Source organism: Plectrocnemia conspersa, unplaced genomic scaffold (genome assembly GCF_051122295.1).
Source record: "Plectrocnemia conspersa isolate PC_06_02 unplaced genomic scaffold, ASM5112229v1 ptg000011l, whole genome shotgun sequence".
NCBI classification, from domain to species: Eukaryota; Metazoa; Arthropoda; class Insecta; order Trichoptera; family Polycentropodidae; genus Plectrocnemia; species Plectrocnemia conspersa.
In genome coordinates, this window is record NW_028277175.1 from 23,308,674 (window position 1) to 23,319,284 (window position 10,611).

Genomic DNA, 10,611 nt, shown 5'->3' on the forward strand with positions numbered 1-10,611 from the left:
ATATAAAAAATAATATGATTACTGCGATTAAAATATATATTTCAAGATACTGGCTGTCCGTTGTCTGTATTTTTGTGTAGACTCGTCTGTCGTTGGTTGAAGTTGCTGCCGAAAAAGTGAACAGTATCCCAAATGTTTCGAGATTTTCACCGTTTATCCAAATCTTAAATTACATACATAAATTAGATATAAATTTACAAACATATAAAATGTATTAACAGAAAATAAATATTTTTAAAAATTCAATTAATTACATTTAAAAGAAAATAATTCAAAATAAAATCACGGTTAAGTTGGAAGTAAAACTTATATTTCTTAGTTCTTATATTTATGAAAATCTACAAAAAATATTAAATAAAAAATTCAATCATTCTGATCGTGGGTAATTGCTTCGATGTTTTTGGTTGCGTTAGTTGATGATTTATGGAGGACGTTTGTACAGCGAACTCTACAAAGTGACCCTTATGAATATTTCCTTTTGGAAGGAGTCGGTGCTTTTCCTTGAACGCGAGTGCTGGCGGTGATTGCTCGTACAGGAAGTGAGGCGTAAGTCTGAGTTTGAAGGTGACCTCACTTACAACACTTAGCGGACCTAGACCGAAACACCATTCCCCACAAACACAATCGCCCACAAACTATTACTCACATCCCAACCCATTACCTCAAATCCAGTCCAACCAAACATTTAATTTAAAAATCATTAATAATCAAACAACCAAAAAAACTAGGAATACTAAAAAACATCAGGATCAAGGATCAAAGCGGGACTTCAGATTCGTGTCTGATGCATAGGAGTCGTTACACAATTAACTTCCTTTTGTACAAAATTAATCAATATCCTTTTCACACATCAGATGCATTATCTTATCATTAATAACTAGTTCGTCAATCCTATACATAATTTGAAGAACAAATAATCGACTTGTTTTAATCTATCGATTAATGGAGTATCAATGTCAAATGAAAGAGTTTCAACGAGTTGTGAAATTGTAGGAACCACAAGGGCAAGACTAAAAATTTCCGTACTAAAAAAGGTTCGCCAAAATCTACATCGATAGCGTCTATAGCAAAATGAACAAAACAAATATTAATAAAGTATTTTCTTAATAAAAAGTAAATTACTAGTTTTTTAAATACAAAATTACTATATAAATTGCGTTATTTAATTGCAATAGTAAGTTTATTATTATATATATTTATAAATAATAGATTTTTCTATTAAAAATTATTAGCTGTTTTTTAGCTCATTAAAGGGCTAAGTAACGCGTTTGCGAAAATACTTTTTCGACAGCTTTTGGCCAAAGCGCCGAGTGTGGCAGCTCCGCGAGTGTCGGAGCGGCGGTGGCGGCTCCTCCACGTGACCATTCTTGATCTCGCCAGGATCGTCGTCTCACTTCCTGTAGGCGTCGCATCGCATTCGTAAGTCTCCGTTCGTCCAATCACACACTTTTGTTTACTACCAAAGCATTCCGCTTTCTCGCGGCGCGACAACGACTCGACTCCGTGAAATCATAGATTGGCTAACTGATGACTTTTATTTTTCGCAACATTGACAACAAACCTTTGAATTTCTATATGTCGTCAGTTGTCGTTTCCATTCCGCTCGACAAACATCAAATCGATCGATTCAAAATAGTCGGTAATCAGGTGATGAAATTTTCGCCAAATAGGGGAGGTTGTTATACTTTGGGACACTTTTCATAGTATCATTCACAAATAGGTAAGTAATGCGTTTTTATTTGTAATTGTAATATGTGTTTTTAATTGTAATGCGTTGATATGTGTATTTACTTTGTTGAGTTTTTTTCTCGAAATCAAACCCAATATTGGTTAAGATCTAAAGGAGCTACAAAAATATTATTTGTTTTCTTGCTACGGGTAAACAGCACTGGGTAAATGACAAAATTATCTTAGTGAAGCTAGAAATGTTCTTATGTAGTCTTAGTATACGATTTCGGATAAGGGATATATTCAGCTTTTGTTAATAAAATAGTTTCGAGCGTATTTATAAATAATGATTAATGGTTTGTTTACACAAATGTAGCAATTTTATATTTCAAAAAAATTGTACTTTCATCAACCATTAACTTTTAAAAGATCAATAATAAAGCACTATATACTATTTTAATTTTTTTTAATCGAAAGTATATGAGAATTCGAGTGAAAGAAATGGAGAAGATGCAAACCATTTTTTAAAAACAAAGCATCATCATAATCCACAGTCCCAACTTGCGATATCTAGAGAGGATGATTACTAGTTCTTAATAATAGCACCAGAAAACAGGCTTTTACATCTATATACTGGTAATTTCATGCAACGATTCAAAATACTTTTTTAGAGTCCATAGTCAACAATGACTTTTATTTTTTTATTACAAATCAATGAATGATTATGCTATTGGGGTATTAGTCTAATCCGAATGAGACCTAAACTAAATCACAAGCTAGAATGGAGTTGCAGTAAAAGTTGAAAATAATCACTCCTTCAATATAAAAGATAATTTTTGCTGATTCTGCGAGCATTACATTTCAATAGAAATACAGATTAACTATTTCTTCGAATAAAATTATGACTGTAATAAAATAGTAATAATAATTTTTGCTCCTTAAAAAATCTGTCCTAATGAGGCACTAGTAGCGAATCCAATTTCAAACCAAAATTGCAATTTAATGATATTGGGATTTGTCCTGGAAGTAGAAAAAAGTGTTCAATGATTTATACATGTACACTATATATTAAATAACATTTATAAAAGGTATTAAATTAAATGGTCAGAATTTTATCAACAGCCTGGTCATAATTATATTGTTCAGTATACGGTCAAAATAGAAATATAGGACAATCAGAATTAAAATAATTATTGGTCATAATTATATTATTCAGGGTCAAAATAAATAAGAAATAGTTAAACTAAAAATATATGACGATCAGAATTAAAAGATAGGACGATCATATGAATTAAAAAATATATAACATTTATAAATATAATTGGAAAATAAATTATTTATTTTTAGAAATATCTTATAATATATTTCGCTCGCATCTAAATCGTTGGTCAGAACAGTGAACACCTCATGAATAACTCAACGAAGCGGTGACGAAGAGCACTCTTGGCTTGTGTTGACAGACAATGTTGCGAGCCCAAGCAAACTAAGTTTGCATGTATTATTATTTTGACCATCTCAACATAAAACTGACGTTGAGGTTAAATTACAAATCATATAATATAAATACTGGCTATTCTTTATAAATACTGACCAATGAACTATAATAAAGACTGACTGAAAAAAGTAATCCTTACCATTTAATATACATTCCGACCAATTAATAAATTCTGATCCATGTAATATAAATTCTGACCCAAAAAATATGAGCCCTAATAAAATAGGTCAAAAGTTGAAAATACAATTTATCGTATATAATACATTTATTTTTAATAAAGTATATGCATGTAGAGAATTTGGATATACATAATATTATAAAATTAACATCATAATGTGAAAGGTAAACAATTTTATTTTGAATAATATTCCAAAATTGAGTAACTATTATTTAGTACCATTAATAAGTTTACGTTTTTACTATTTAATATTTTTCGTTCTCTAAATTAATTTTATCATTTTTGGCGATACTATAATTGCGTTTTGCACCATCAAAGAGTTATTTATTACTCGTGTGTATTCGGCGATCCCGCACGTGACAAGTGCAGTTGTATCGAACGTTAAAAATGTGTTCATAGATCAACTCGATTGTTTCAAAAATCAATCCTAAAATTTTCAGGGTTATGTTTACGAATCCCTGGATTCATTGGTATTGTAAATCATCTGGGTTCCTGAAATTTATTTCCTAACTAGTGTTGTTGAGTTTAAAATAAATATCTGAATAAAAGTGTGAAACAAGAATCTTTAAAATTGTCCATTTGTACATGTTTATTCATAAAAAAAGGGTAGAGATAAATATTATTTTATGGCAAAGTCTGCATTATTATTATAATTGAGTTATAATTATGATTTTCTGTTACAGATTGATAATGTCGGTCGTGGCCGATTGCTTTACGATAGGTAGTATTGTATCCTGCCGAACATGTTACGGTCATGACATTGGAGGCGAGGTAGTGGCGTTCGACGCTCACACTAAGATGCTCATCCTCAAGTGCCCGTCGTCGAGCGGCCAGGCTCGGCTCAACGACGTCAACATTGTGAACTTGGCTCTTGTGAGTGACGTTCAAATTAAAAAGGAAGTTAACATCACACCAGAAGCGCCCCAGAGCCTCGACATTCACCGGCTAGACAGTAGAGTAAAGAATCAAATTGAACATAAACGGAGATTGGTGAGTTGATACATTAATTCAATATAAAACCACATTGTAATGAATATATTTAAATGTAAAATATATTTTTAGGTCTCAGCGTTATCGTGCGTGGATCCGGACGGACAAAGATTATATCTTGCTATTGCGAAAACCATAAAAGACGTCACATGGGCGGGACAAAATATACAAGTATTTAACACTATCTCAATTAAACCACCATACAAGGTAAAAATCAATAATAATTCAATATCCCTAGCAAGAACATATTTATTTATATTTCAATGTGATTAGTATTATAAAAATGTCGATTGCTTAGGGGTGTATTATTTTTTAATCAATAAAAATATGGCTCAATATATTTTTTTTTGTTGTAGGTCGAAAACATTTGCGGAGATCCTGATTCTAAAGAATACTCCTATATTAAAAAGGTTGTAGAAAGATATTTTAAAGAAAAGACTACGCCACAGTACGTTTGATTGGGGAAGGCTTGAACCAAAATTGATTATATAAGTAATAATAGTATGGTCTTTTGAATGAAAACGAAAAGCTAAAAATATATAGGAAAAGACATTGATTGCTTCTATAATAACGATTTGTTCGCTATGTTGTATTTTAAACAGTGTTCTGTCGATCTTTTTAAACGTCGACGTATGACTTTTTTTCTGGACGATTATTGAAATTATCGATTTAATATAGAGATTGTCTTGAATGAGAGTTTCAGTGGTTAAAATAATTTATACGGCCTTTTGATAAATTTATTAATTTTGGTATCACAAATATCACTAATATTCTTATTTGACTCCAATCTCTACACGATACAAACCAAGAACAGTATTTTTGCGAATGAAATTGTTTATCCATTAAAATTATAAGTTTATTTGATAAGAACGTTCGAGTGTTCTGTCGATCTTTTCAAATATCGACACATGACGGTTTTTTTTTGAACGAATATTGAAATTATCGATTTAATATAGAGATGTCTCGAGTGAGAGTTTCAGTGATGAGTATAATTTATAAAATTATTGAATTTGGTATTGCAAAAATATCACCGATATTCTTATTTGATTCTAATCTCTATATGATATACATTATACACTGAGAACAGTATTTTTACGAATGATTTTGTTTATCCATTAAAATTATAAGTTTATATGATAGGAACATTCAAGTGTATGTCGTTGTTGAGTCCGAAAAAATGATATTATTATATTAATAAAATACAATATATGGATCATTTTTTAATCGACCTTAAATTTCGTTGCAAATGTCTGATCACAACTGTTCAATTTTGGAATTGGTTTTATTACTGTGCGAAAAATGTAGTATATAGTGCTCAAAATAATTTTTTTCTTATACGGAATCACAAAAAGGTTACCAAATCAATTTAAAAAAATAATCAAAATTACAAAAGGTTGAATGTGTATATATACGATTTTATATATATCATTGAAAAAAAATAATAAAAAAAAATACAATAAACTTGTGTATCATTATTCCATTTTATCCCGTCATGATTGAACGAATCCATGATCTTTGATATGAATCATTTTGTTATACTTGTGTATAGTTATGCTAATTAATTAGGTTATGATTTTATAACTGCGGTAATAGGCGGTCTATGGTCTCGCTCATGTAGCTCTATGAAAAGATTTCTAATTGCATATTGTATCATGTTAATTGTTTCAAAGTAGTTTGTTTAAAATTTTATCTAAACTGATTTACATTAAAGTTTTTGATAATGTCGAAATTTCGAGGTAGCTGATACCTTTGCTTTGAATCGAAAAAATAATATTGCATGAAAAGATTTTCTTCTTAGGTAAAAGAATATTTGTTTTCTTTCTTTTTGACAGAAAATTAAAAGTTTTGGGGCTTAAATTAAAAGTAAGCAAAGGGTTACAAATATTTTTTTGGCCCCCGTTATAGTAGAACGGCTCGATGATAGTCTTGCGGTAACCATATATTTTATTATCTGCACCTCCCTCTTCTATACGCACTTTGGTTAGTTACTATTATATTCTTTGTTCTGTGGTTATCATTCAGTTGTTTTCGTCACTGTTTTTCAGCTTTGATCTGAGGCCCTGCACACATAAATAAAGGTATTTGTTATGGTTATTAACGCTAGTGGTTTGCAAAAGTATGCGTGGTCATTGTGAGCTTAGTCTTTCTTCAAATTTTGGGTGTTAAAAGTACGAGTTTTTTTATGTTTTTGTTTGGCAAAGCACCTTTGATCTATTGTCGTAATTATGTAAAAGCCCTCACGGAAGACAAGATCTTGTATATGCATTAGCAGAGACGGCTCTGGTGAGTGCGGGGCCCTACGCAAGAATAAAGCGCGAGTTCCCCGCCCCCCAAAATGTTATGTAACGAATACAAAATGTATTCAATAATATATAAAATACCAATATAATATCGCAATTTCAAATAATTTAAAAATAATTAGTTCGACAATTTTATTCTTCAAAATCACAACTAAATTAATTGCATATACAATGTTACTAGACTACACAAACTGCAAAAAAATGTTTGTAATTTCCAATATCAAAATAATAAATTTTAGAACTATATATTATATAGCGACTAAAGGATCATTATATTATTGAAACCTAATAAATTTATTCTTCAGTAAAAAATATTGCTTACTTCAAAATAGTTTTCGAATCACTGCTAATAATCGAGGTATGTTGAAATTTGTAAGATATATTATTTTCGAAACATGTGCGTCTTAATGAGTCATAGCTTTTTTTTATGTATCTTCTTGATTTATTGCGGCGAAGATATGATTAATAGAAACGACACATTCAAGTTGTTCTGGCTTTTGTTTTTTTTACACAAAGGGTCCCGCAAAATTGACAATAGAGATTTGGTGGAACGCGAGGCCAGCTCTGTCTAGGTATATGAATTTTACAAAGATAAACAAAGTTTGAGACGGCAAAACCGACTCTAAACGCACAATTTTGATTTCGGCGTGTTTTTTTTATGAGAATGAATTATCGTTATATGAATTGTAATTTACCATTAAAAGCCATAATACAAGCTTGAAAGCTTGTATTATGGCTTTTAAAACTGGTATGTCGCTATTAAATTATAACATTAAAAAGTGACTCATATTTCTTTAATATTATTTATTTGATCAAAATCCCAAAAGAGCGAAACTCAAGCATGAAAAACACTAAAAGGCTCTCAATTTTTTTTGGTTCAACATCTTGAGTCTTCATGCTGATTCATAATGATAAGGTAGTTCAATAATACCACTGTCGGGACCAGTCACAATCGTTGCCCTCTACTAAATAAAAATAAATTCTGCAGGAATCAACCCCGATGTATATTATGATGGCTTCTTAATAAAAATGCATGTTTTATTCTAGATTAGTGACCCCTTTATAATGGAAAACGCCCAAGCTTTCACTGTAAAAAAGAGATTTTCACCCAATTGTAATCTTCTTCTTTCAACCGTTGTAATTTTAACCTATTCAATAACAAAGAGCGACGACAGTAAACAGCGGTAGCCAAGTGTGCCACTCGGATGGTCCGGTAAACGGACAATCACGATCCATATCATTATATCCGCATAAGAAAAAAGAAAAGTTCTCACCATTAGTCTAAATATATATTTTTCTGCATTATCTAAAAAAATGTTTGCACGCAATTTATTCTATTGGAATCGCGAACGTCACGATAACAATAATAGCGTATGTAAAATTTGTGAATTTTCACCTTTCGTTTTAGTATTAGAATCACTGATATTTTGATAACATTATATTTTGGCAAAAAAGTTTCTATAAATCTATGATTTTTGTTTGTCTGTTTCACTTAAAAGCAAAATGGAATGTTTATTAATATCGAGGAATACTAAAATCAAGTGATAATGCCAGTTGTAGCAAGATTATTTTATTTAATTCCCAAAATAATGAATAAAGAAGAATCATAATACAATTATTGGTGGATTACTACATCACAACTAACCCTAAAGTTGATATTTTTATTATAAACCATTACAACCGAACACGGTGGTTGTGAAAGCATTAGGTTCATAGTTTATAAAAAACTTTTTTGTTTGAGCAGCTTTAATTCCAATTAGCATTGATTTCACAGAGGTGTAATTTAGGTGGGGTGAGGGGGAGAGAAGCAGGTGGATAAATTTGCCTCCCACCCCTTGAATTTAACCAGAAAATGTATGTCAGAAAAATAAAGCATCTCGCATATTGCTCCATAATTTGTTTGCACTTGGATACGTTTTAAAAATATGATATTACTACGGACTTTTAATATGAGAATATTTGTCAAAGTGTATTCAAACCGAATTTTGATCAATAAGAGGGCGCAAAAAATAATTATCACTTCTCAGAAGTCAAAAATTCACGCCAAAAGCAATAAAATTGTGCCGGCGTCGTCGCAGTGGGAACGCTCGGTAACGAGCGTTCCCACTGCGACGACGCCGGCACGATTTTATTGCTTTTGGCGTGAATTTTTGACTTCTGAGAAGTGATAATTGTTTTTTTGCGCCCTCCTATTGGCCAAAATTCGGTTTGCGTACTTCATTCGATTCTCAGTAAGTCGTAATATTGTTATTAAAAGTATTAATATGAACGCTAAATAACCGAGCGTTTCTTCTGCGACGGCACGATATTATTGCTTTTGACGTGGATTCTAAACAATGACCCCTTTAAATTTGGCCAGAAAAATGCCCGTGATTTAATAAAATACTATAATCTTAATGAAAAGAAAATATTTTAAAAAACGACCACTGACTTTCCCTAAAAAAAGCTGAAACGACGTCTCTGAACTTCACAATAACAAAATAAGTGACAGGGATAATAGCTCACTTCAATGGCAATTTACTTTAGAAATGAATGTTTTTCTCTTGTTCAATTTTATGTTGCAATATCAAAAGCAAAGCATTCAAATCAGTTGATTGGTACGATATTACTGAGGATACTACTGGATATGTAAATTAAAACGTATGTTTCTCTCCTGTCTGTATGTCGGTGATTTATTCGAGAACAGATATTTCTTGAAGAAAATTGAGTATAACGAGAACATATTTATTATGGTTGCCTCCTTGTGAGCGATTAGCAAGGTATTATATAATATAGGCGTCAAATTTCAATGTATTTGAAACATGAGCTTCAATATATCTACATATAATTTATTTTAACGAATTTTAGACACTCTAAGTTGACTCCGAATAAATTTGGGTGACACAACTAGTTAACCCACACATTAATATTTTTAATTATGATTTATTTGAATAAATATATTATAATCTCACAATAGAATACAGTTTTATTTTAAATACGTATCACAATAAAGATTAACACAGTGAAAAGTGTGTCACCATTTTTTAAGGAAAATCGATGGGAATAAGACGATGAATGCAATCGAGTCTTAAGCATAATGACTTTATATTGAAGTAAAGAAATTAAAAATACTTTGTAACTTTCATTTTTACGAATTTACGATCTTTCATAAAAATAATATTTACTTAATTGTTAATCTTAATACGATTTAATTGGGACGCAAATTATTTGATCCAAATTAAATAGTAAATAATTATTTTTTGAGTAAACGTTTGTAATAAAACTAATATGTTTTAAGCTTTTAGTTTTAAATTATTATTTCAACTAGTGTATTTAATATTAAAATAATATAATTTTTTTTTGATACGTCTGTATTTATTTTCTTTAATTTAAAATGCTATGCATTTTCCTTCACATTTTTAGAGTGCTTAGAATTAGGAGTTTAAGTGAAAAAAAATGTATACTAATAACAAAGTAAATCCATAAATCTATAAATTCTTAAAAGTAACTATATAAATCTTTTTTCAACAAACTGGAAATAAATTTATTGCTGTGAAATTTGTAGGTTTCGCTACCTGCGCAGAGAAATAGTTTTTTTATGTTTACGAATTGATTGTTTACTTTAAAAGTGGCATATTAATTTTCGTAGGACAAGAAATAAATTAGTATGTCTTTTTTAACGAATCTTGATAAGAAACTTATACAACGTCAACATATGTTAGACAAACCCTTCTTGAGAATCACTGTAATAGTAAAGCTAACCTAAACAATAATTCTAAGAAAAGCAGATATATGTATATTGTAGCTTCGATCATCATTTTGCTATTATCACGATTGTCAACAGACGATACATGTGTCTATTTTTTAGTTAATCCCACAATAACTACTTATCTAATCATTTAAAGCGCCTCGTCTTCATTATGGGATCTTAAATCTTCAGCGTGCTCGTGACATCAACGTAATAGATGAATAACTTATTCAAGTTCATCTAACAGTATCAT

General features: G+C 30.4%; 1 protein-coding gene across 1 annotated transcript; it reads left to right on the top strand.

Annotated features, from left to right (window-relative positions):
- The first annotated feature begins 1,280 nt into the window (after positions 1–1,280).
- On the top strand, positions 1,281–5,792 carry Lsm12a (LSM12 homolog a). Its single transcript, XM_088196453.1, has 4 exons — positions 1,281–1,419; positions 4,025–4,331; positions 4,404–4,538; positions 4,688–5,792. The coding sequence occupies exons 2-4, from the start codon at positions 4,032–4,034 to the stop codon at positions 4,787–4,789; spliced, it is 537 nt and encodes a 178-aa protein (XP_088052579.1). The 5' UTR covers positions 1,281–1,419; positions 4,025–4,031; the 3' UTR covers positions 4,790–5,792.
- The last annotated feature ends 4,819 nt before the right edge of the window (positions 5,793–10,611 follow it).